Source organism: Acipenser ruthenus, chromosome 30 (assembly GCF_902713425.1).
Source record: "Acipenser ruthenus chromosome 30, fAciRut3.2 maternal haplotype, whole genome shotgun sequence".
Lineage (NCBI taxonomy): Eukaryota > Metazoa > Chordata > Actinopteri > Acipenseriformes > Acipenseridae > Acipenser > Acipenser ruthenus.
The window spans coordinates 13,068,403-13,095,678 of NC_081218.1; the positions used below are offsets into that span (position 1 = coordinate 13,068,403).

Sequence of the window (27,276 nt, forward strand, 5' to 3'; positions counted from 1 at the left end):
ACCCTTTTCTAATACAACTGTGTACTTACATATAGCGTGCAAAAAAGATTTGCACGTTAAGTGCATTGTAATGATGCCTAATAAATGCACAGTAATTAGAGAGACAATGTAAAGTGTTACCCTCTTTTCTCTTTTTTGGAATCTCCTGGCTAAAATTGCTGGCTATAAAGGAAAGCACATCATAGCTGCAGAATTACCCAAAACTGATGAAGCACTTGATGGGTGTTGTATATATTTTATACATACCTTTCAAAGGGGTCCGCTGAATATGCACTATAAAGCAGATGAGCTTTTGAGACCACTTCTTCATGTGAGAAGTGATAAAAACTCATATCCTAAGTTACATTACTATTCTGATTGTGTAGCAGATACAGTATTCAAGTTTAATATGTTGGGATATTAAAACTTTAGCTATTCATGGTCATTTTTGTTGATCTAATCTCATCTTATCGCAACTCAAACTGTGGAGCCAAAGACAGACACCAGAGAAAAACAATTCCTATTTCCAATTACCAGCGTTCCCTCTCAACGCCATGTAAAGTGATTATAAATTGGGTCTAATTCCAGCTGTAATTGTTCATCAAGTTGCTCATTAGTTGCTGAATGTACTTGTTTTCCAAGGTGTGCCATTGTCCCCCAGTGCTGGTTTGTTTCCTGGCTTTTTAAGCAGAGGTTATTGATGGAGCTGGAGCCGTTAATCTTTCTCTAGCTTTGGAATCACATTCATTGAAATGGCGTCAATAACCTGAATGAAGATGCTACACTTTGAAACTTCTAATTATATTGCAATTAGAAACTTGGGGGGAGGGCAGCTGGGAGGTGTGCAGGTGCTGGAGCTGTTGTGTTCCAACCAAGGGTTTGATACACTTTCCAGGCAGCTAAATGCTGTTCTGTGGGTCCTATTCACAAAGCTGTCATTATGTTGGTCTGTTTTGATGGATCAAGTAATGTTTTATTTATTTCTTTCTTAGCAGATGCCCTTATTCAGGGCGACTTACAATTGTTACAAGATATCACATTATACAGATATCACATTATTTTTACATACAATTACCCATTTATACAGTTGGGTTTTTACTGGAGCAATCTAGGTAAAGTACCTTGCTCAAGGGTACAACAGCAGTGTCCCCCACTGGGGATTGAACCCACAACCCTCCGGTCAAGAGTCCAGAATCCTAACCACTACTCCACACTGCTGCCCATACATGAAACTGTATGTGAATTTAGCCTCAGCTAGCTCATTGGTGGATCATATCATGCGCCAAGATATTACCATATAAAATATTGAATAATCAGTAGTGAGAACCATTTATTTGAATACAATCTAAGGCATTAAACAATGTGCACTTTTTTCCCACAAACGGATTCGTTTTTCAACAGACAGTATGTCATCCATAACTTCCAGAACACTCAATCCAAAATGACATGATACAACTTTTTAGCTAATGCCTTTAGTGCACTAATGTAGGCTCAAGCCAAAATGTTACTTACTATAGTCTTGGCGGGTCCTTTAATGATTGGATGGCTCTGTCTGTCTGATTTGTCATGGGCTTAGATATTCTCTATGCCCAGTTCATGATGCCATACGTAGATCAGAGTCTTAGGATTTCTTGCAGTACAGTTGCGTTTCCAATGTTACACAGTATGCTGATATTGTGTTATAATGTAAATATGTTAAGATGTGCAGATGGAAAATTGAAGGTGATTAAATACTGATGCAAATTTTGCTAATCTGTTGCAAACATACCCTAGGATTACATTTTAATTAACAATGTCTTTTTGCACGCTGCTCATAATGCGGCATCAGATTTTAGGGATTTTGTTTTTCAAATACCACATTAATGGCGATGTGGTGTTCATTATTGCTGTAATCTGCTAGTGAGTCATAAACCATTCCAGAAGTTAACATGGTAGAGCTACAAATACCAAAACAGCCACGGAACCTGGGCATCAATTTATCTATTAAAAAGTACAAATGAAAGCAGTTTTTCACTCAGAACAGAATATTAAAGATATAAATCGTCTGCTATTCACCTTTGCAACTTTTAAGACATGCTTTAATGCTGTGCAAAGCGAGCCTTACCATTAATTAAAACACTGTTGAGATCATTTTGGGAAGAGAGTTGTAAGGGGGAGCTGGGATTTTAGAAGGACAAGAACAGAAATTAGGAAGTACTTTCTCACTGGCAGAATAATAAATACGTGTGGGAATAATCTACCAAGTGGAATTATAGAGGCTCAAGAACTGGGATCATCCGAGAAGCAATTACACACCTCCTTGAAGGGACCCCACTGTAGCAATGAGTCTCCGTGGGTCAAATTGCCTTTTCAAGAGTTTTACAGCATGTTCATAAGTCATTTATATATAGTGACCCATGAATTTGGTAAAAAAAATGTTCTTGAACGGTCTGACTAGGTTTATTTACAGAAAAAAATATATTCTGGGTTTATGAGTGATGTAGGAATTGGAGTCAGCAGGCGATTTGAGTCCTCATGTTACAGCTGCAGTAGGCTAGGCACGGCTATTAAGTGATATGGTTGGCTACAGTATGGAGTTTGAAGTCAAATCAGAACATGTATTTGTTGATAAGTCGCCGCTAGTTTGGGCCAATGTTAAATAGCTTGCTGAATGAACAGCAATAGTAGAACATGCTCAATGTTATTCAGACCATTCAGCCGTAGTGCTTCAAAAGCTTTCGACTGTGCTATTGATCGGTGTACCTTGGCTTCACAGGATGAGATTTGTTTAAAATTCAACTGAACATCTTATTGAATTTGAAGATAAGGAAGGCAGGCCAGCTATTATTGTTTGGTGTCGGATTTATTTTATTAATTCTTATTTTATTGAAGAGCTGTAATACTCTTTTGCCTCTGGTTCAACCCACCTTGGATTAGGACTCTCCTGTTGGGGTTGTTTGTATTTTTGCTTTCTGTTTTGTCCTCTGAAATCGCGAGGGATGCAGAGATCATACTATGCAACTACACCTTTTAATGCCCTGAGTTATGAATCATCCACAGTTCTTTAATGTTTTAATAATGCTCATTAAAATGTTGGCTGCCAAAGAATTAGGAGTATCGGTTATTTTTCAGATACCCATTAAAAGTGCTTCATGTTGATGTATTACCATCATTTAATTTTTTATTAAAATGCAATTAGATGTTTTTTTTTTCCTGGGTACAAAAAAATAGATGGGATTACAAGAGACAGACAGACCTAAATATATCAGACAAAGCCTAAAAAAGAGGCAATAGAAAGACTGTCATGCCTAAAGTGACAGCAGGTGGTCCAAGATTAGTGCTAAACTGGGGCTGGCAAACCAGCTGTTTCTTCTGAAAACATTGTATATAACTTTAAACACGCAAACATGATATGCTAGTAAGTTAGTTCTGGTCTGACAGTGAATTATCAAACCGTGAAATAACAAGGGAGCACTGTAGGACTTAAAAAAACAAGGTCTATCCAGCATGAAAACTCTGGCTTTGCTTGTGTGGTGTAAAGGATTGCCATGTGCTGTATATCTCCTGTATCTCATGTGGCTATCTATCTATCTGTCTATCTATCTATCTATCTATCTATATCAGGGGTGGGCAATCTGGTTTTTGTTCCAACTGTACCCTAAATTACTGGACCAATTAAGGGCTTATTTCCAGTGCCCAATTGGACTGTGTTTAAACTAAAGCACAAGACGGACTTTTCAGCTGCAGCGCTATAGTTGAAATATCAGCATCCCCCAGATTAAAAGTTTCAAAAGCAAGCAAATAACCAGGACGCCATTGCATGCGAGTTAAGAAAATGGATTTAAAATCCTCGTTTACCCCCCTTTTAAAACAGTGCATTCCTAGATTAGTGTATGAATTTCATCTCATTTGTGAAAGTAGCTGTCAACACGCATTCGGGCATAGAAAGTGTATTTTTCTACGCCACCTCTAGCTGAGGTCATCACTTTTTAATGCTGCAATGCAAGCCGTCAGTGCAATGCAGTCCTGCTGCTGGGGATCATTTGAATAGTAAAGGTGACCAGCTCTGGACCCCAAGTGAGGAATGTTCTCTCAGGGCCAGTTCTCTCAGGCTTGTGCATTATCATTTTTATCTGCTTCCTTCGTCTTCATCTTTTTGGCACATGATAACTTGAACAGGTGCCACTGCACACACAGGACTGAGACTGGTTTCTGCTGCTGTGACTATGAGGGTATAGTCAGTTGTGTGAATACAGGAAGCTTAGCTGAATGGGAGGTAGACAATATTTGTATAAGTCTCTCTATTTGCTGTGTATTTATATAGTAATTACTTAGTAAATGCATGTTACTATGCATAGTTAGAATGTAATTAATGTGTAATTTCTTTTGCATGATATAACCCTAATCCTAATCCTAACTTTAAATCTAACCATAACCTCCCAAACCATAACTCTAAACCTAACCCAACCCCTCTAACCCTAACTTTAACCTAACCCTAACCCTAACTCTTTTCTGCTACAACTGTGTACTTACATATATATTATGCACTATCTACACGTTAAGTACATTGTAACTATGCATAATAACATTGTAATTATGCGTAAGTGCACATGTATTTGTTATGTAATTCCTATGTAAATACACAGTAATTAGACACTTCATGTAAAGTGTTATCCAATAATGTTTTGTTTGCCTTGTTTACAGTTTTGTTTTGCTTCCACATCAGCTAAAGTGAAGTTTGCAGATCATAACCTCCTGCTGCTGAAGGTTGTAGTCGGATCATTGTTTTTTAGTTCAAAGGGTGCCTGCAGCTGAAACTACCTTTAGGGGAATGTAAACAAACTGGACAGCCAACAGGGGTGGATCAATTATGAAAGATTGTTATAAAACGTCATGCAGGAATCACATTTTAATATAAAACGTATTAGGCTTATTAATTGTTTATCTCAAAATGCAATTCTGCATCAGCTCTAATGTGCCTGCATATTCAATTATTGCTAAGAATATACCAATTCGTTAAATAGAAATTCATCAAACATCATTTCTGACTTATTCACCTCCACTGAATTGATAATGGGAATTGATATTCATTTGCTAAGGGAGACTGAAATTGAAAGCAATGACTCTGCTTCAGCACATTTATAAAAATGTCAACAGCTGTTGTTAAAATGACTAGAACCCTGTTGAAAGCATCGATGTCAAGATCAGACGCCAACCTGTAAACACAGCAATTGATCAACACTTGCATCGAATAAAACACACACAGATCTGAGGAATGTATTCCACAGACAATAGGACTGAAACGGATGCACAAGTACGCAGGATGTTTTCTCGCAGGAAATAGATTGTAAAATGTGTCTTGTGAAAAAGAAAAGGTTGATGTGATAGGATAATCTCATGAGATAAGACCCTATTCGTTTTGCGACTGTGGTTTCATTTCATAGCTTCAATGCTGATTGGCTAAATAACTTGAAGTCTCATGAGGGATCTTACAGAAACACTGCCCCATTAATTCCAGATTTCAAAAACTTTTTCACTGGCCATTACATCTTCAGAAAACACACAATCAGATTTGCCTCATAAGACATGAATCGAAAAACAATGTCTTAGCATGCGCGCTGTGCTTTAGATGCATGCTGTGCAGAAGAATTTTGGAAAACCATTATTACCACATCACTGCCAGTGGCCCACTTTCCAATTCCCATGAAAACTGCACTGTTTTAAAAGTATTGTCACAACAGCGCTGCTTACAGCCATAGGGACCCCGATGAAATACCTGGAAGGAAAATTGTTAAATTAAAAAAAAAAGGGTCTGGCATTACATTTAAAATAGAAAATGAAACATGTATTCCATGAATATATTTGTGGTGTAGAAACAGCGCGTTTGTAGTTTGTTTTTAATAGAACAGCAGTGTGCTCTATAATTTATGACTGCATTGTAATAAACTGTTCATTTACTCTGGATCCCTCTAATGCAAAAGCTATACTGAACAAATACAATATATCGTTATTAAACATAAGAGCTTGTGCATATGCAGACCCATAATTAGATCTTCCTTGCATTGATGTAGATAATCTCCCTTATTGTTCCTGTTAACTTCCTACTGAACTGAAATACACCTGGTCTTCTATGATATTCTTTTATTCACATTGGATCGATGTCCATATGAATTAAATGACTAATACATTCAACACTAATTGCACTGCAAACAAAAACGCAGTGGGATGACAAATAATGCTGTAACGTGCCAGCGGTTTCTGTTTTGTAATTAAACCCGTTGTTGCATTTGAACCGCACAACCGTATGTGCAATTACTGTGTTATTACAGTCTAGTTACTGTTTGAGACAATAAATGAAGTGTTTTCACTTGTATTTCCCCTGTCTATGTTTTTGATAATGCTGACTTATTAACTATTTTATCAACGTGTGTTATGGAAGTTTTAACACCATACACAAGAAAATAATGTGTGCTATACAACAAGTCCAAGCTACTTACAATTTACAACTTTATTGTTAATAAGACACTGGCAAATCTTCCAAGAACATAACACTATTCCTTAGAGAGCATCTTCAACAGATGGGTAGATTTCTCATTCATTTGCATACAAATTGATGGAGGATTTAAACGAGGATGATAAGATTATTATTGAGTTCCTCAGAGAAAGGTAATAAAGTCCTGTGATCAGAATCTTGATTACACCCAATTATGAGCCAGCTTTGAAGAACCTGGCTCACACAGCCACCGGGTAGGGTTGCTACCTGCCTGTTTCTTTAGCCGGCCATGAAATAAACCAAACAAGTAAAAGCATGGCAGGGTCTTTAAAGCAGCACTGAAACCAGGAGCAGAGGACACCGCTGGCAATGAAGTGGAGACAGATGTAGGACAGGTAGGAGACACTTCTTTACACAGAGGGTATGTAATGGGTTACCTCGCCTTGTTGCTGACGCAGAATCATTGGGATCCTTTAAGACCAGACTTGGCAACGTTTTTAGAGCAAACAGCTACTTGGAACCAGATGAGAATTGCTGGACCGAATGGCCTCCTGTTGTTCTTAGATGTTTGTGTTTCATACCCTTGGCACCACTGTTTAGATCACTTGGATAGTCCTAGTGAATCTTTAAATCGATAGATCTCAACAGATCTTTTTCTAACCGTGATAGACCAACTGCAATCGATTAAATGACACCTACAGGACAGTTACCCTTCACTTTCACATGTGGGCTGTTGCACTACGAGGTAAAAAAAAAACCCACAAGCATTGCGAACAATGAAAGGCGTCTGTCACAAAAGATCAAAATTGAAAAAAAAGGCTTTTCAACGGCAGTGTTCTGTAAGCACTGAAAGGCTGACGAAGAGTTGCTAAGCAATCTGACAGCTGGAACTCCAAATCTTAAACTTTCTCCCCGTTATCGATGCTCATGTGATAAAAAGGACATTGTCTCTCGAGTACAGGTGGCTTAATTAATCCCTACACTTCAATTTAAATAATAACGATGTCCGCGTGTTATTGAGAGAAATCAGACGCCAAAAATAGGACTATTTGCATTAAAGCGGGTACTCGTGACTCCCTCTGTATGTGAAACAGTGGGCTTTACATTCAACGAGGCACTTGAGCCTACACAATGGCTCAGTGCACTAAAAGCACTTCAGTGCTGCAAGTTTGAGTCTTGGCATTGGGCTTATACGTGACTGAAATGTTGTTTGTTTTCAGAAACTCAAAATGCAATTTGTCTATACTGTATGGATGCCAAAGGAGAACCAGAGGGATATTTTTCTCCATCTATGGCAGTGCGGGGCAAGTCTTGTTCATGTCGATAATGTGCTAGAAAAGTGTTTGCCCCCTGGAGAATAAATCAATCAAAGGGGCCCAAGGGGAATTTGTGTGCAAATGTGTCATTTTTTGTGAACTAACATAAAAAAAAAAATTGGTATAAAACTGTTGTGGCAAGTGAGGTTTTGGCTTGCTTGTTTGTTTTGTTTTCGTAGTGTTTCATTTTCAATACCTTTTTATTGATCAAACTGAGGTGTCACAAAATGCATTTAAAAAACAACCCCAGGATTAAATTGAAATCATGCCGCTGCCATCCTTTTTGGCGACTTCAAGAAGAACCAAATGAAAAATGTAATGAAATGTCAAAAGATTTAATTGCCAAGTCACTTTACTTTGTAACTGGGGGAAATCATTTTAAGAATGCATTCATTTAATGGAATGAACAGACAGAATAAGGGGTAATGTTTTAATGTGATTTGAATAAAACAACACTGATGGGTTTATTAACTCAATCAAATTCAACATATCAATCAAATTCAACCTAATACAGACGTGCTCAAATTTGTTGGTACCCTTACAGCTCATTGAAATAATGCTTCATTCCTCCTGAAAAGTGATGAAATTAATTAGTATCACACATGTCTCCAATCTTGTAATCAGTAATTCAGCCTATTTAAATGGAGAAAACTAGTCACTGTGCTGTTTGGTATCATTGTGTGCACCACACTGAACATGGACCAGAGAAAGCAAAGGAGAGAGTTGTCTGAAGAGATCAGAAAGAAAATAATAGACAAGCATGGTAAAGATAAAGGCTACAAGACCATCTCCAAGCAGCTTGATGTTCCTGTGACCACAGTTGCAAATATTATTAAGAAGTTTAAGGTCCATGGAACTGTAGCCAACCTCCCTGGGCGCGGCCGCAAGAGGAAAATCGACCCCAGATTGAACAGAAGGATAGTGCGAATGGCAGAAAAAGAACCAAGGATAACTGCCAAAGAGATACAAGCTGAACTCCAAGGTGAAGGTACGTCAGTTTCTGATCGCACCACCCGTCGCTTTTTGAGCGAAAGTGGGCTCCATGGAAGAAGACCCAGGAGGACTCCACTTTTGAAAGAAAAACATAAAAAAGCTAGACTGGAATGACTGGACGACAAAATGAAGCTTTCAAAGAAAAGAACACCATGCCTACAGTGAAACATGGAGGAGGCTCGGTTATGTTTTGGGGCTGCTTTGCTGCGCCTGGCACAGGGTGCCTTTAATCTGTGCAGGGCACAATGAAATCTCAAGACTATCAAGGCATTCTGGAGCGAAACGTACTGCCCAGTGTCAGAAAGCTCTGTCTCAGTCGTAGGTCATGGGTCCTCCAACAGGATAATGACCCAAAACTCACAGCTAAAAGCACCCAAGAATGGATTAGAACAAAAAATTGGACTATTCTGAAGTGGCCTTCTATGAGTCCTGATCTGAATCCTATCAAACATCTATGGAAAGAGCTGAAACTTGCAGTCTGGAGAAGGCACCCATCAAACCTGGGACAGCTGGAGCAGTTTGCTCAGGAAGAGTGGGCCAAACTACCTGTTAACAGGTGCAGAAGTCTCATTGAGAGCTACAGAAAACGTTTGATTGCAGTGATTGCCTCTAAAGGTTGTGCAACAAAATATTAGGTTAGCGGTCCCATCATTTTTGTCCATGCCATTTTCATTTGTTTTCTTATTTACAATATTATGTTGAATAAAAAATCAAAAGCAAAGTCTGATTTCTATTAAATATGGAATAAACAATGGTGGATGCCAATTACTTTTGTCAGTTTCAAGTTATTTCAGAGAAAATTGTGCATTCTTCGTTTTTTGTGGAGGGGTACCAACAAATTTGAGCACGTCTTAAAAAAATAAACCATGGTAAATGTTTGCAGTAATTTTGCAGTTTACGTTGCTTTTACTGTGCTTGCAAAATACCATGTTTTGTTTTTACCATACTTTACTATACTTGGCAGCGATCCCCATGCGTGCCTTTACCATGCTCTGCTTCGGCAGCAAACCTCTGTAAAGAAAATAAGGGCACAGGAGCAATGTATTATTCCTTTTTTATAAACCACCTCTACAGCCCTGACAGGAGTTATTGAGGGGAGTCACATGACCAGCTCTGTGTGCTGTTAAACTAATCCCAGCCTAATGGTGCTTTTCCACTGTGTAAGGAGCTGTAAAGAGAGACTCTATCCACCAAAGGGTAAAGCGTGGGCAGTTATATTGGCACAATGGTGAATCACACAATGATGAATCTCTAAAAGAGAGGCTCGGGTAGGAATATGAATTCAAGGGTGGGTTAAATGAAAAAAAAACACAGCGCTGATCAATGTGGTCCTTTTGTGTGTGGAAGATGGATTGAATGATGCCATAAAACTGTACAAATGCTATAAATCAGCTGTATCCTGCCTATGGAAAATGAATGGTCTGTGTGCCTGGTCAACCCCACAGTACATAACTGCCAAGTTCTTAGAATATTACCACTTTACGTACAGTGTATCTGACTCATGTCATTACATTGTAATTGCATGTGTGCTTACATAGTAAGTACATTGTGAATATACAACATGCATAAATATAGTGTTATCAGAGAAGAAGCTAGCAACCGGCAGCCTTTTTCATTTTGTAATTAAGCATTTGTTGCATTGTAATGACGACACCACAGTGAGTTATTACAGTGTTATTACAGTGTAGTTCAAGACACTTAATGTAAAGTGTTGCCTCTTAAAACATTATGGTATCAAATTGATAGATTGCAAAGCCTGCCTAGAATCCAACGAAATCACCCCTTACAGCAAACAAAATCTTTAAATGTTCTGAGAGAGAGAGAGGACTGCAGTGTCAGAGTCACAATCAGTTTTGTCACTGAATAGCTGCTGCTGAAATAATCATGCCCTGCTTAATACAAAGAAATGTGCTTTTTATGGATCTTCAGATGCCAAGAGGGAGAAATTACTGTGGTATTCTGAAGCATCCCTCCAGGTAATGAGCGAGTAGAGGGGACCCTGGGGTTGATGAGCAGAGTGTGTCAGAAAAAAACAGACTTGTTAACCCGGTAGCACTTTACGCGAAGTGTCTCTAATGGCTGTGTATTTACATAGAAGTTACTTAGTAAATACATGTGTACTTACACACAATTACAAAGTCATTATGCATAGATACAGTGTACTTAATGCATAAATCTTTTTGCACAATATAACCTTAACCCTATCCTTAATCCTAACTTTAAACCTAACCCTGACCCTTTTCTGATACAACTGTGTACTTACATATATCGTGCAAACAGATGTACACTTAAGTGCATTGTAACTATGCATGATAACATTGCAATGATGTGGAAATGCACATGTATTTACTCAGTAAGTACTATGTAAATACACAGTGATTAGATAATGTAAAGTGTTACTGTTAACCTTGTCCCTCCCATTGCACCAGCAAACTGGACACACCTCAAGATCAAACGCAGTAGATTCCCCTCTCACTGGAGCATCATTCACTGAAAACACAGTCAGCGCAATGCTTTAACTTAAATGAAGACATACAGTGTTTGCCAGTTGAGAAAACATGTGAAATATTGATGACAGTGAATTTGTGAAGGGTCCTTATACACTAAATGTAAATGTAACCAAATCCTTGATTCGTGAAATTAAGAGGGAGCAACTCGAAAAAACAAAAGAACTAACTGTGAGCTGTTGAAACAGAGACGTTGATTGATTGCCCAGAACCAACAAAAATATATAAAGATATTTAGGCCATTTCCTGTTGTGGAAATGTAAAACCATCACTCAAAAATATTTGAAACATGCTAAAATGGTGAGGCACATCTGGGGAGCCTAACATAATGAACTGTGCTAAAACTAATGTGGCATCCTTATTTACCTTATTAAACGCCTTGCATTTTTTATTGCAAAAGGAGGGAAGGAGATGTTGGAGTATTTATTCTATTATAGTACCAAACAAAACAGAGGACGGGATGTCAAAATGAGAGCAGTCATGTCTACCAATGGCTAGGATTGATGTAGCCCCAGTATTTTCTGTAGTGTACTTTGCGTTTGTGTGTGGGTTGTTAAAGCATGATGAACGGCAAGTTTACCCTTAGATTGTCAAAAGACATTATGTGAAGTATAGCGGTGAAGTGAGGAGGATTATCTACCTTCATCCCATATGTAACTACACTGATTCAAATAATTAAGATGTGCTTATAATGCATTATATTTTAAACAAACCCCCAAATCCTGTATAGAAATCGTTAGTATTTTTTTTTAATGCAAAACAAAAATCAGGTAGCGTTTTGGGTGCTGGTAATATGTAAACCACAGTCTATGCTGCAGATACAACTGTCACAGTAAATGGGGTGGGATCTCCACAGACACTACTACAGGCAAGGCATTGATTATGCATACAGCAAATTAGTGTGTTGATGAGTGCCTGAATACATATGCTTATTGAGTAAGTAGATTCAAATGTCTTTAATTAATCTCTGATTATCTCCTAATTTTGTAGCTGTGGTGCTCATTTGTGGCAGCTATGCTTCTCAATTCTGCACCCAGGCCTATTTGTTTATGACTACCTTGTTGAGATGTTACTAAAATTATAAGGTGGAGGCATTTTCTGAGCAATCAGGATCCTACCAAATATGCTCTGAATTGATTTCAGTTCTCACTTGCTAAAGGGAAAACCGTTTCGCTGAATCCATTTAAAGCATTGGGTCTTCTATTGCTGCTACCTGATGATTTAGGCATTGCAATTCATTTATGTGCAGTACAGTATTACTGTAGTTATAAAAAAGAAAACAGGGACCCCATACATTGAGTTTCCTCTGCTATGTTTCATTGTCATCTTGAACTGAAGTTGTGATGAATTAAAACTAGTGTAAAACTATAGAAAGCACTCAGCCTGGGCAGACGTTTCAACAACATTAGTGTTTTCAATGACAAGTATATCACATTAAAATTCAATGGCTCATTTCCTATGCATTCTGTCTGCTACTTTAGATGCATCTTTTCTGAATTGCTCATTAGTTCAACCCCATTCATTCAAACCCCAAAGGGGTGCTGCTTGGCCTTGTGACGACGCAGCATTAAATATAAACCTGGGTCTTGCTACTTCCCTTGGCGTCGCCAAACACTTCTCTATCAGTGGAGTACATTAAAACCTACCTGCTGACTACGCTGTTCGAAGATGGTAAATTTGCTAATCAGGTTTCTGTTGCACTGATTTCTATCTCAAATTAAAGAGGCAGTTTGCTCCCTCTGGTATGTCACCTAATGTAAGTATGTATATGTTTGGTTTTTATCATTTACAGAGCCAGACACCCACAAAAACACAAAAATAACAGAAAAAGGCTTATTAAAAAAAGTTGTTAAAAAAATTCCTGTGATCCTCATTAGTAAAACACACACCAACATGTTATGAATGAACTGGGGAACCCCAGCCAAGAAAAGCCATAGGGAATAAGCGTGGGACAAAAACTGTCGGATATCCATTAAGATTCATAAATAATTTATTACCAATTAAGATTACTATATGATATATGTTTAGGTATGATTTCCCCGGAGTTTCCCCGATACCAGAAGTTCCCTGCAAAGTAGTTGGAATTCCAGATCACCAATTACATTCACAAAAAGAGCAAAACAAGATGGGATATTTAGATAGCGTTCCGCACCAATGCAATCTGACAAAATCGATCAGAAAACTAAACACAAAACACCAGGTTTTATTTGCTGCCCTTTGCATCTGTTGTAAAGCCGTCACATACCATGCAATTAATGGTCATCGAAGCTGCTTTCATGACAAATGTAATCAGATATAAAAGTATGTGAGCGATTGCACTGCTTCATGATTAAAAATCTGAATGAGGATACACACAGTTTATGCAGAAGTAAAAGTAAACCACCATGCCTCACCTCACTACTGCACTATACTGAGGATTTTAACATCTAACCCTACAGTAGGATTGCAATATATAAACAATATCTGCATAAAAAACCTGCAGAGACTCAAACAATCTGCGCTGTGCAATGGCCATCTTTATCCGTCAGCGTTGTGCTTTTAAGGCACGCAGAACTAGGTGCTTGCTATGGCTGAAGCTGTTGCAATGTGCCTTTGTTACTTTTCCGGTGTGGGTCAATTATCCAGAAAATTAGTTAACCAGACTGCTTACACCTGCCCCATTAGACCAATGATTTAACCTTGTAGTGTATCTACCAGGCATGCTGTATGCAACCAATCTGTAAAAGTGAATGGAAGTGGGAAGACTACCTTAAAGAGACGCAGTATGTTGGCCACCATGATGGAGACGGAGCTCGCAGACGCCCCAATGACACCCACCACTCTCTCAGGCTTGGTGATGATGGGCGGTCCTCCGCTCAGGCACTTGACATCAGTGCCATCCTTCTCGATGAGTGCCTGCACGAAGGTGAGCGACTGCTCCAGCGCGTGCGTGTCCCGCGAGCAGGTATCCAGGATCCGGGCTCCCAGAGTGATGTTGGGCAGCAGCTCTGGGTCATTATTGATACGATCCACAGCGTACAGCATGGCTTCCAATCGGTGGATCCCTTTCTCCTTTTTGAGTTCTCCGCAGGCTTTCCCGTCACTGCCCCGTGAGTGGACCGGGAAGAGCCCGCCCAGAGCGATATCTCCGTCTATCCGGATTGAATTCAAGTGAATGTGCCCCGGAGATCTGGGCTTGGGGGTCACCAATGGGACAAGACAGCAAACCAGGAAAAATGCAAAGACCAGAGACCGCTTCCTGTAGCAGGGCCAGTCCTGCGACCAGCCCAGAAGAAACGTCATGGTGACTGCCGGTAAAAGGGTTGGATTCTTCATCTACTCCAATAACTAGCCCTTTCTAGTCCTCTCAAAGCTCCAGCAACCTTCCTTCCTTCAGATAAAAAGTGGCACTAAAACAACCCCTTTCTCTGACGGCCGACTTTCATATCACACCTTTTTTTAAGGTTTGTTTAATTCCTTTTTTAGACGTTTGTTCTCTCTCTCCCCTCAGTGACAAGGAAATGAAGGCAATTAAAGAACAGTCTGACGCACAACGCATGCCAATCCATGAAGACCTCTTGGTGGAGGTGTTAGGAAGAACAAAGGTGTTTATAAGATCCTTGTTTTTTATCCAAATTTTAGTGTCAGGAATATTTTAATTTCTTTTTTTATTGTGTTTTTATTGTAAAAAAAAAAATATATAGCTTCTTTAGAAAGCAGGTGTCATTCTTCGTTGTGATAGAATTCCTGAAAGAAAAAACAGGGAGAGAAAGTGACAGAGAGGTTAACAAAAAAAGAACTCAAGATGACATGATGGGATTGGTTTTGACTGATCAGGTTTCATCGTTCCTATGGGGATGGTGAGGAGGCGACTTGTTTTTTTTCGTTCTCATTTCTTTCTTCTTTTTATTGAGGGTTGCTAAGGACTCCCAAGGTCAGTAAAACTGGGTGGCAATATGAAATCTCAGTTCTATGCATGTGAAGAGGCATGAATTTTTTTTTCTGCTGGTATTAGCTGTGTTCTCAGCACTGGCCTATAGAGCCAAAGCTAGGTGACAAACTCCTTTTTATATACAGCGCTCTACCCAATAGAGCCACTGCTTCCTTATGTCCACCCCCATCACAAATGTGTTGGACAACGTTAAGCTGATCTCAGCCCACTAGATGTAGTATCTGGGTGCAACAGGGAGGGCGAAACAACCTTCCCCCACTGAGATGCCAAGAGCACTTGTATTGGGCTGGGTAGTGCTCAAAAGACAGCCCTCCCTGACCCCTTTCCTCTTGAAACCTTGCATATCAAGGCAGCAATGATTGTAATTTGCATAAGCAGGGCAACATCAAAGTGAAGCTGTGTGTTCTTTATGGGGCAGGGCCCGTTTGTCTGTCTTTGATGCTGCTGATCAAACGCGAGAGTGGGGAGAAGCAGTTATACCTCCAAGAAGCAGCATCTCTCTACACTCGCTCGCGCGTTTCCTTCTCCTGCTCCTCTGCCTACCTGCCTCCGCAACAGGATACAGCAGGAGAAGTCCTGCCCTCCGGCAGCCAAGCGGAACTCCTCCTTAAACTCAGCCGGGAGTCCGGATTAGGGATCGCTAGGGGTGTATTCTATTGATCATTACTGTTGTTCAGGTAATTAAAATTCACCTTGGCAAATACTTTTTTTTTCAAGCATTCCTTGTATGAGCTGCCATATTTATAATATAGCACTGTACTGCAGTAGAGAACTTGGGTAAAAGAAACCTTGTACCCTCAGAGAAACAGTAAAATAGGGTTTCATTTATCTGTACATCAGTTAATAGTTTAATAGAGAAAGATATTTGTATTCTGAGCAGCAAATCTTTTGTCTATACAGACGAAAGTTGTGTAGTACAGTGTAAATTACATTTAATACAAACACAAATGTCATTTTTTTCCCTACTATTGCACTGTTTGTTCCAGCAGTGGGCCATTCCTTACCATATGGCAATTCATTGCAGTGTTAGAGTTTTCTCAGTACCAACGTTACCATGTTAGAAATGATTCATTAGGCCTGGCCTTCGGATTCTCAGGTCAGAGGAGTTCCTTGGAGATCTCCAAGTTCTGACCAAGCTTGACCTTGCCTTAGTTCAGGGACCTGATAAGTTCAGGACCCAAGAAATCTTTAGTTAGAAGCAGTGCTCCAGATAAGGTTTTGAGTGTGGGAGTAACTGACCCTGTAATTTTAACGCTGAGAGAGTAAAATGCAACATTACCTTGAAGTCATGAGTAATCTCGATAAATGCTGTACAATCTTTAATGGTAATGGGGTAGGCATTAAAAAAGAGCCTTCCATTTTCACTGCAATGATACTTTGAACTACGGCACAACCACGCGTGTGTTCTTATCGGCTCAGCACATTTTCTTCGAGGTACCACACTGACTCTGCAAATTAATTGCATTGTAACATTATATTTTTAAACTCAGTGAACATGTTAAAACTTCAATATAAAGCCATACAGATAAACTAAATAAGGAAATGCATTAACAAGTTATGAAACAGTTAGTTTAATATCATAGGCATCTTTTTTTAGCAGTTGCCTCTGATGGTGGTTCCAGTTGGATTTGTAGCTGGACTGGGATGTTTCCATACAGTTTCCTAGTAACTGAAGACATTGTATTCTGGGAGATGTAGTTGTTAGTAGAAGTTTTAGGGGAGGCGGGAGAGGATGCAGACAAGCGGTGCAGCAAGATTGGCAGGTACGCAGCTTATCTGGACGGCTGCTTAGAAGTGTACTGTAACTGCATACTACGGCACTGTATTGTACTGTAAACGACCACAGGATGCAACAAGATGTGTATATTTATCACATTGAGTTTTCCAGTGGTAGTTTGTTATAAGAAATAAATGAATGGTAACACTTTGCATTAAGTATCTCTAATTTCTGTGTATATGCGTAGTAGTTACATAGTAAATACGTGTGTACTTGAACATAATTACAATGTTATTATGCATAGTTACAATGTACTTAATGTGTAAATCTGTTTGCATGATATAACCCTAATCCTAACCCTGACCCTTTTTCTGATAAAATTGTGTATTTACATATATTGTGCAAAAAGTTTGTGGAAACACAACAGTAATAACGAGAATGGGATACTGACTCTACACAAAGTCTATTGAAAATGTTCCTCCCTCAGCAAAACTCTGGTAAAATTAAAGTCATTAAAGTAACAGTATACTGTCTCCACTGATAATATATATATAAGGTATTTATAGCATAGTGCTGGCATCTTTGCTATTAGATTTTATTATATAAAAAGGAAAAATCTATACAATGCCTCAATAAATTATAATTCCTAGAAGTAATTTTCATTGACATGGGGTATCAATGAAAGTAATATTAAAGCTACTTTTCCGTCGTATTTTCATTAATACAACATCCATCCTCATCAGAATATTTTGAGATAAACCCTGGCTGATTTCCAATATTGCCCAAAACTCGGTGGCACATAATTACAATGTTATTATGCATAGTTACAATGTACTTAACATGTAAATAGTTTTGTACGATATATGTACAAAATAGTATCAGAAAAGGGGTTAAGGTTAGGTTTAGTAAGGGTTAGGGCTAGGGATAGGATTAGGATTATATCATGTAAAATAAAGTACACATTAAGTAGATTGTAACTATGCATAATAACATAGTAAGTATGTGTAAGTACACATGTATTTACTAAGTAACTACAATGTAAATACACAGTAATTAGAGGCACTTATATCCAAGAAACGTTTTCTCCGTCGTTTGGGGCCAAGTTTCACAGCTCTTCCATTTAGCAGCATTAAAAGAGGTCAACAGACTTTATAGACCCTCTGTACAATACACGGCCAGCACTGTACTGTATATCTATAATCGATTCAAGTGACAATACAGTAAGCACTGCGGTTTAGCTTGTCAAGCGACTGCCTAATCCCTCTCCGTGGCCCATGCGGGGAGATTTCTGCTGGGTGCTGATGTTCAGGAACAAACAGCCAATAAATCACTGCAGCTGCCACTCCTCCGTCACTCACTCACAGACCCCACCCCACCCCCACCAGCTCCGGGCGATTGCTGGCTGGGCTGGTTTCTTATCAACAAAAAATGAATCAAACTCACAAGAGAGAGATCTACAATAATGAAAGGCACAATGACTGTGACCTGTGAGCTCCCCTGGGTTGACTGGGTTGTATGTCAATCACAGTTCAGACCATTGTTTCCCAATCTAGGTCTTTGGGGACCACTAACAACCCAGGTGTTGGTTTCAATCTTATCCTGCATGCAGGAGTTCAGTTTCAGGGTTGTGGAGTCAAAAGTGTGAAACTGGGGCTTTTATTCTGAGAGTTTAGACTGATGATGATCAATTGCATGCTTTGTATTTAAAAAAAGTTAGATTATATGATAAGATGGGTGTGAGATACAGTATGTGGAAGAATAATGTTAATTTATGTAAAATAAAATGCTATAATCACACTTTCTATTATTTGTATTTTACTTTATGCTAATAAAGGTAGCAATGAATGTCAAATTCACTCCTTTGATGTGTTAAGTGTGTTACTATATAGTTGAAAGCAGGTGCAGCACATTGTCACAGACACCAGCTCTATATAAATAATCATTATCCAGATGGAAGAGTGGAAGGCACTGGCACACATTCCGGAACACTAAACCAGGTGTAGTTCTGTTCTTTTAGAATGCCAGCTTCTTTAAGGAATCTCAGGATACAGAACTGTAGAAAAATACAAACTTTTTCTCCAGATTGCAGCAGTTGCAACATTCTCTAATTATGTAGGGGGGGAAAATAGTATGGTGATGGAATTCTTCTTAATGTGTGATTTAAATTCATATTAATCAAGTCTCAAACTCATAAAAAAAATTATTATCATAAAGGAAATGTAAAATCCACAAATGTATTCATCTTTATAAAATATTTTAAAAGTTTTGCTGAATCTGCAGTGCACTAAAATTAGGAATAAAAATCGGTTTCACCAATTAATTATTAGGTTAATAATGTAGCAGCTGCTGCAATTATTTTTCCATTTTATAGGCACTTATTAGCCTAGAGAATTCCTATTTTGTCTTTGAATAATGATTTTTCAATGGATCATCTTTTTTTAATACACTCAGAACCCTAAGGGAATGATAATTATGGAAATGGAATTGATTCACCCTGCAATAAAATAACAAATTTGGAGTCAGGGGTGAGCCCAGGGGCAGGTAGAAATCCACTTCACCAAAAAAAAAAAAACACATTTACATGGATGTGGTTGTGTGTACTGCTGGCGTTTAGGAATAATTCAAATCCTCTGAATCTACCAGAGAAGTGTGGTCCTGTTCCGTCAAGCTCCAATAGTTCCTTAATGAGCGCTAAAACCTTAAACAGTCAAGCTGCTCATCTAAACACTCCCTTCTCAGCTCTCCAGCGCTGTCACACTGCTCCTAATGAGCACTCAAACACAAGATGATAACCAGCCTCTTATTCCTTGCAGAAGGATAATGTACCCAGCATATGAATATAAATGTAGTTTCTCCCCTGAGGTTTCCTTCCCCTTGTCTCCTCTAATAAGGGGCTGAAGAGAACAGACCTCAGAATAGCACACTCAGAATGGGCTTCCAGTTCTTTACCTTGTTCCATCATTACAAAAGCATCCTGTGTGTTAAATTACACACAGAGCCAAACGATCAGCTCAGGGATCTGCAGAGTGATCAAACAGCAGTGTCAACAACATCATATATGCCTAAAAGAGGTTTTTGCATTTAAGGATTTAAACCAAACGTTAACGAGCGTGGAAGCAAGTTCCCAACCCTTTTAGTTCATGCAACGTTCATAGTTAACGTTACTCGTGTTTTTTCTACACTGCAGCCAAGTATCCACCGATTTGTGCTGTGCAGCTTAACAAGGACGTGATTTAGTGATATTTTGACACTGGTAGTCTATTGTGGTACCATATCAGAACCAGCCAGCGTGTCAGGGCTACTATACAATATTGCGTTGATGGTAATGCTGTGGTCTGCCAATGATTCTGCATAGGAGTTTTTTCTGGGTAATACAGTTTAATAATGTTACCCAACCTATGAAGCCAGCTGTTTATTGCAGCCACTTATACAAGAGCGTGTGCTAGAGACTCCTGCATGGCTTGGCTAGGGTGTAAGCCATCAACATGTTCTGCCCTACCACTGCTATAATTACAAATAGTTACAATAAATAATTCAAACCAGCGAGAGCTGGAAGCTTTAATCATTTATTTGATTTATATATCGAGAATTATTAAACCGTACAAGTGAAAAATGTTCACAGGCAGAGGAACGGGAGACGGGGTGGCTTGTACTTCATGGCTTTGGGGGTTGTACAACCATATCGCATTTTTTTTAGGTTTTTAATCGCTCAAAAGTTGCATCGTTTCTATGCAATCAAAAAGCCCTTCAAATCAGCACTGAATCATTTCCAGTCCTCGTTTTCTCTTTTGTGTGTAGTGACTGTGGTATTACGAAGGCGCTCAAGTACAATGCTTTAAGCCGTTGGTAAAAGTGTATCACCGTGGTAACTGTCTGATATTTCCGTGAACACAATGTTATGACAAGCAAGCGGCTGTGTTGTAAAATGTCGCTTCTTTTTTGTTGCAGTGGCCTGGTTACGGTTTCTTCAGGGTGTTACTCTTTTTGGAATTGCATTTTTCTTTACTGATGGAATTGTATTCCACATTTTGCCCCTTATTGTTTCAAATGGCTCAACCCTTATGTTTAGTGTGTGAAATTGTCAATGCAAACCAACAACTATGGCTTGTGCAATTTAGCCTCAATCAGAGGCTTTCTTTATTCTGTCAGAAAGTTCTCTGTATTCCCAGCCCATCCCTGAGCTTGTTTCACGGCAGCCTGTTTCTGACAGCAGATCATTACCAGCAGGAACAGGATTCTGTGTTTCTGATTTCAAACGCTCTTTTCTTATTTCCCTCACAGCCTTCGCAACAGTATCAAGGCAGTTTTGAATTTTGTATAATTCAATAACGTCCCTGAAACAATCCTAAGATTATCCTCTTCCCTCACTTTCAGAAACATTATCTCCCTGTGTTTTTATAATGGCTTGTTATCTTCAGTACAAATTTTGACAACAAAGTACAATAAACCTATTCATGATTTAGTTTCTCTCTCTTCACAGTTTATGCTGTATCTGCTTGCTTTAGAGCTGAATCTAAGCATATGAAAAAATAATAATACATTGAAATAATATAAACGTATTGCTATGCACACATTCCCAGAACCTACTGAACTGGTGTAGTCATGTGTTGTAAAATACAGCTTGCTACCAGAGTGCATTGGATTCGATAGTGTATAACATTCAAATGGGATTGTAAAAAGGTTCCAGTAACACAATACAGGAGCAACAGATCCCAGAACCACCCAGAATCCTTGCAGGCTTCAGATAATAGTAAAGTACAGTACAGTACAGTACCAGAGCAGATATAGAATAGGTTTGAGTTTCTGTAAATAACAAAAGGACATAAAAGGTTTGTTTCCTATGGCGCTCATTACTTTTCACACCTGCAGTTGGCTCAAAATGCTGCAGCCAGAATGCTTACACGTACCAAGTCAATGTGTCACCACCTTTAAGATCAATATTCTTCCAGTGAATTATTGCATTGATTTTTAACATTGCTCCTTGTTTATAAGGCTGTCGCTGGTTTTGGTCCTGCCTGTTTGCACGAGTTACTTCTTACTTATAAACCAGCTCTAAAATCTGCCAGTAACAGTCTTTTGGTAATTTGATGAACTCAATTAAAAAGCTAAAAACATTTCGTTCTATTTTGCAGTATAGAGCTTCTTTTTTGCTTGTGCGTGAAGGATGCTATATAAATGGAATCGCTATGGTACGGCATAGTACAAGACGTTTCTCACAACATTCAACGTGATACCAATCTTGCAGGAGCTTAGAACAATCTGAATATGACAAGCAAACGAGAAAAACAGATTCAGCTCAGTGGTGCTAACGCCAAGAAAAAAAAATGGATTCCCTTTGCGTAGTTTGTCAAAGTTGACATTGCTGGAGGGTAACAAGCAACATCTGGCGTCATCATCAATAAAGGAAAGAAGGGTCACTACAAACATGCCCAAACTACAAGACCTCCTTCAGAGATTGCCATTGATCTTGTTGTGTCAACGCAGGGGGTATTGTTGACCTAGATTGCCAACAGGATCAAGTAATCGTGTACTGAGGAGAGAGACATCATCCTCTCACAGCACGACCACTCACCCCCACTGCGTCACAGCACAGACCCAGGGAATGCTACAGCCTGCATGATATATGTAAGTGCATAATTATGTCAAAAAAGTTTTAGGATACGGGTTAAGGTTAGGGGGATTAGGGATAGGGTTAGGATTAGGGTTATATCGTGCAAAAATATGTACACATTAAGTACAATGTAACTATGCATAATAACATTGCAATTATGTTTAAGCACACATGTATTTACTAAATAACTACAATGCAAATACACAGTAATTAGAGACACTTGATGTAAAGTGTTATCATTTGCCCCCTGCAGTAACTGCACTACCTGTGGTATGGTGCAGCACAGTGCAATATTAATTTGCCTTGTAACCCAGTTTCACACAGACAGTGCCTGCTGCTGTTCTGCAGCTCCAAAGACATTCACTCAGCCTTCCAGTCCCAGCACAGCTGGATTCAGGGCCCCAATCCCCATCGCTGTTGCCTTCTGCAGAGGCCACTTCACTGCCCCTGACTTGTTTTCCTAACCTGTTTGATTAATGGTGCTTTAAAGAGATGCTGGGTCGAGCAGCACATCGACATTTCCCTGTACGTTATTGATGCCTATATAAAGAGCTCAGTTAATGAGGCAGGGCATATTGAATAAAAGTGGGTCACGGCAGCTTTTTCTTCCCCATAGTCTTGCTCTTTCAACTTGAAAAGTTTAGCGCACATCACAAATCATCTGCTTTGCTACGCAGAGACTGGAAAATGGTGTTTTATTATGAGAGAAGGGGGCGAGGGGTCCTGTTACACAGTATACACCTAGTATACACCAGCCCATAGAACCTGTTACTCTTGTCTCTTGTGTCCTAACCTGCCTAGAAACCAGGCTTGATTGGATAGATTCAGACCTGGAGAGGGGAGGGGGCAATTATAATTACTTAAAAAGTTATAATTATAATGAAAAAGTTACACAAACAGCTCCATCAACATGTTTACTCTATTTATTCTAAATAGCCAAGCAATAATCACAGATACAAATATAGAAACATAACATATAACTTTTATCAAACAAATGGGGTCACCAAAAGTGGTTGAAAATACAAGAATAATGATCGAATGACAAACAAATGCATAACTGAACTGTAACCGATCGATTGATATGGTACAATTACAATCAGAATTACAATTACACTGTAATTGCAATGAATTACGAATTGCACAATTACAAGCGTAACTGACCTCAGGTCTAGAAAGTTCAGTCTGCAAGTACCCCAAATACATATTTAAAATGTTTCTTTTAAATCAGCATCCATTTCCAATCAGCACTCTCCACACACTGCTCCAACACTTGAAATAGTCTGTAGCTGAAGTGATATGCACAGGGCAATTTAACCGAATAAAACAAAAGGCAAGTCTTTTTCTTTGTTTGAGCAAGTGATGTTTTTTCATCTGATAGATTGCAAAGATTTAGCAAGCAGTTTACCACCGTTTGAGCACATTTGTCATGCAAATTGATTATTAACTCTAATCAGTAACTCAGTTATGACTAATCTTAAACTACCTGACCTAAGCTAACATTATTATTATTATTATTATTTATTTCTTAGCAGATGCCCTTATCCAGGGCGACTTACAATCGCAAGCAAATACAAATACATTCAAGTGTTACAATACAAGTAATACAATAAGAGCAAGAAATACAATAATTTTTGTTCAAGTGTGACAAACCACAATTCAATAATACAGCAGATAATAGTGATAGTTACATCAGGATATGATTAAATAGTGATAGTTACATCAGGATATGATTAAGTACAAAATACTACAGGTTAAACACTTGGCAGATTACAATATTCTGCCAAGTGTTTAACACATTAGAGTGTCCACAACTAATGAGGGTCATTAACATATAAATATAACACAAAGGCTCATTTGCAGTGGAATTATTCTTTTGTCATCAACACAGCATATCCACTTCTTGATGTTTTTCCTTCACCAAATCTTCAATTTCTGCAGTGTGTTTCTATTTAGCAAGTTGCATGCAAAAAGGGCACGGAATAGTCATGTAATTACATTACAATAACTGGGTAATTACCAATGCAATAATCTTGTTACCAGATGTAATTACAGACTAGTTCCATGTAATAACAAACTTATTCCACCACTAGCTACCATGTCAGAGCAGGAAACATGAGACATTATTAAAAACCAATGTTATTGCATGATCATGTCTGCACCATAATATAAAGCTATCAAAGTTGTTTCATGGATCATCAGCTATGGCTAATAAATGTTTGGCACCCTGCAAACCATTAGTATATTGTTATTATAGCTTCTAGGGGTAGAGTACTGTTGACTAGGGTGCAGACTGGCTAGCAAATGAACCAACGCATAGGTTTCTATTGCACACTTAATGAATGCCACCAGGGTCATGCTGTCATCATGGAACTTACAGCATGTTGCATTTTTCCAAGAGTAGTCTATTACAGCCAATATATTCAGCACAGTTCATTATAGGCCTACATACTGTTTTGGATAAACAAACCATGCATACTGGTACTGTAGCAGGAATGAATTATTCATGAAATCTGTATGCAAGCTCATACATGCTGATGCAATCGTGTGCACGTCCTGCAGCTTCATCAAGTCTGACATGATGACCTGTGGTTTAGGAGAACAGAGAGGCATGTGGTTTAAATAATAGTAGAGATTGCATTATTATTATTATTATTATTATTTATTTCTTAGCAGACGCCCTTATCCAGGGCGACTTACAATCGTAAGCAAAAACATTTCAAGCGTTACAATACAAGTAATACAATAAGAGCAAGAAATACAATAACTTTTGTTCAAGCAAAGTACAAGTGTGACAAACCACAATTCAATAATACAGCAGGTAATAGTGATAGTTACATCAGGATATGATTAAATAGTGATAGTTACATCAGGATGTGATTAAATACAAAGTACTACAGGTTAAAAACTTGGCAGATTACAGTATTCTGAAGTACAGGATTAAATGCAGTAAAATAGGGGGCTGATAAGAGCAAAATAAAGCACATTTACATGAAGGGTGATAGTGTCCCAGGATACAAACAGAGGAGTTCTACAGGTGCTCTTTGAAGAGGTGGGTCTTAAGGAGGCGCCGGAATGTGGTCAGGGACTGGGCAGTCCTGACATCTGTAGGAAGGTCATTCCACCACTGCGGAGCAAGGGTGGAGAAGGAGCGGGCTTTGGAGGCAGGGGAGCGTAGCGGTGGTAGAGCTAGTCTTCTAGTGCAGGCGGAGCGGAGAGGTCGAGTGGGGGTGTAGGGAGAGATGAGGGTCTGGAGGTAGCTGGGTGCAGACTGGTCAAGGCATCTGTAGGCTATTGGAGTCCTGTATGGTGTGTCAGTGCTCATTATCATAGCTAACCTTTAAGTAAGTTCACAGTCGTGTTTAAAGCTGTTTCACACTGGTGTCATAGAGGTCATGGTGTGGTGTTACCCATGGAAATAAGTCTAATTTCTCTCTTATTCAATATGCCTTTATATTTTTGTTTGTTTTTTTGGGGTGGGGGTGGTTAGTTTCTTATTTTGTGTTGATAATTAAAGCTTTCATTGCAAGCACATGGTATGTTGTTGTTTAAGAAAGTTGTCTAAGACTTTACATTAATCGTATCTTGCTACATTGAAATTACACAGTATCTAATAGTGAAGGTATGGTAAACCATGGAAATCTTTATGGGGGAGAAAAAGCTAAATGTACATTGGGGGGTTTGGAGGAAGATGGAAAAGGAGATGGGAGGGAGAGAAATCTTTGAGCCCATGTCAGCTTCAAAGGCGCAATGTAACCTACTCTCTCGCACCGCTCTAATCTGGTGTTTGATGTATATTGGCAGAGACCGGAAGAAACCGGGACAGAGCGAAGTGCCTCTGCCCCACACAGCACTCAAGCGGTTAGTAGTTTTGGTGTGACCATTGATCAGAACATGAATGAACTGAGGAAATGTCTGAGCGGTCGCTCTTTCTATTCAGAAGGGTTCCAACACTGGCCTTATTTCCATTTTAAAAAAGGTCCCTTATTTGTATTTCCTATACGGATAGATTAGGAATTGATTTTGTTCTCCTGGGTGGGAAAAGTAGACAATTTACCCTTCCCTAGTGTAAAGTCAACCACAGTCCCCTTTGCACTGTGTGTTTGCAGGCTACCCAGCTTTTCCTATGCATTTACATTGCTTAACCGCACTCCTCCCACTTACTCCTTGTGACATTTTGCAGTGACCTTGGTAAACAACAGGGTGTATTGAAAATGAAAAGGGAGAAGTCCTTGGCTATATAAAAAGGAGAAAGCTGGAAGCAGAAGAGGACGTGCGAGTATATCTGTGAACCTCTGCGAAGCACAAGCTGTTTACTGAACACTTAGCATCCAAGTCTTTTAGAAATAGGAAGGAAATATTTGGCCAACAATTCATTAATTACTTCAGTGAGATGTAGCGCCTGGTTATTAATCATGTTAACTGCGCTCTGCCCCCCAAGCAGCAAGGTGCAACCGAGGGGGCAGTGAGGATTGAAGTGTGATTCCTGGCACTGTGTGTGCGTCGGCCGCAAGGAAATACCAACAGCTGTTCCAGCCGTGACTGGCCTGTATATCATTACCTGCCTGTATACCCCCGGGGACATATTTCATTGCTCCTGCCACACCGAATTCAACACCCAGCCTTCTGACGTCCAGCAAGCTTACGCTGGGCAGTCCCCAAGGAGCCGCTCGTAATTTGCCACCCTCCTGTGAATGCTATCCCTTCAGAAACCAGACTTTGTTGACCATGCAGTTGGTTTATGTTTTCCTGG

At 39.2% G+C, this 27,276-nt stretch overlaps 1 protein-coding gene across 1 annotated transcript in view; it reads right to left on the reverse strand.

Moving 5' to 3' along the window:
- Window positions 1-27,276, reverse strand: part of LOC117435454 (metabotropic glutamate receptor 4-like) — a 135,721-nt gene that overhangs the window by 97,950 nt on the left and 10,495 nt on the right. The window contains exon 2 of the mRNA XM_059004965.1: window positions 14,016-14,993. Coding sequence (XP_058860948.1) covers window positions 14,016-14,582 — 567 coding nt within the window. The 5' untranslated portion in view covers window positions 14,583-14,993. The remainder of the gene's footprint in view (window positions 1-14,015; window positions 14,994-27,276) is intronic.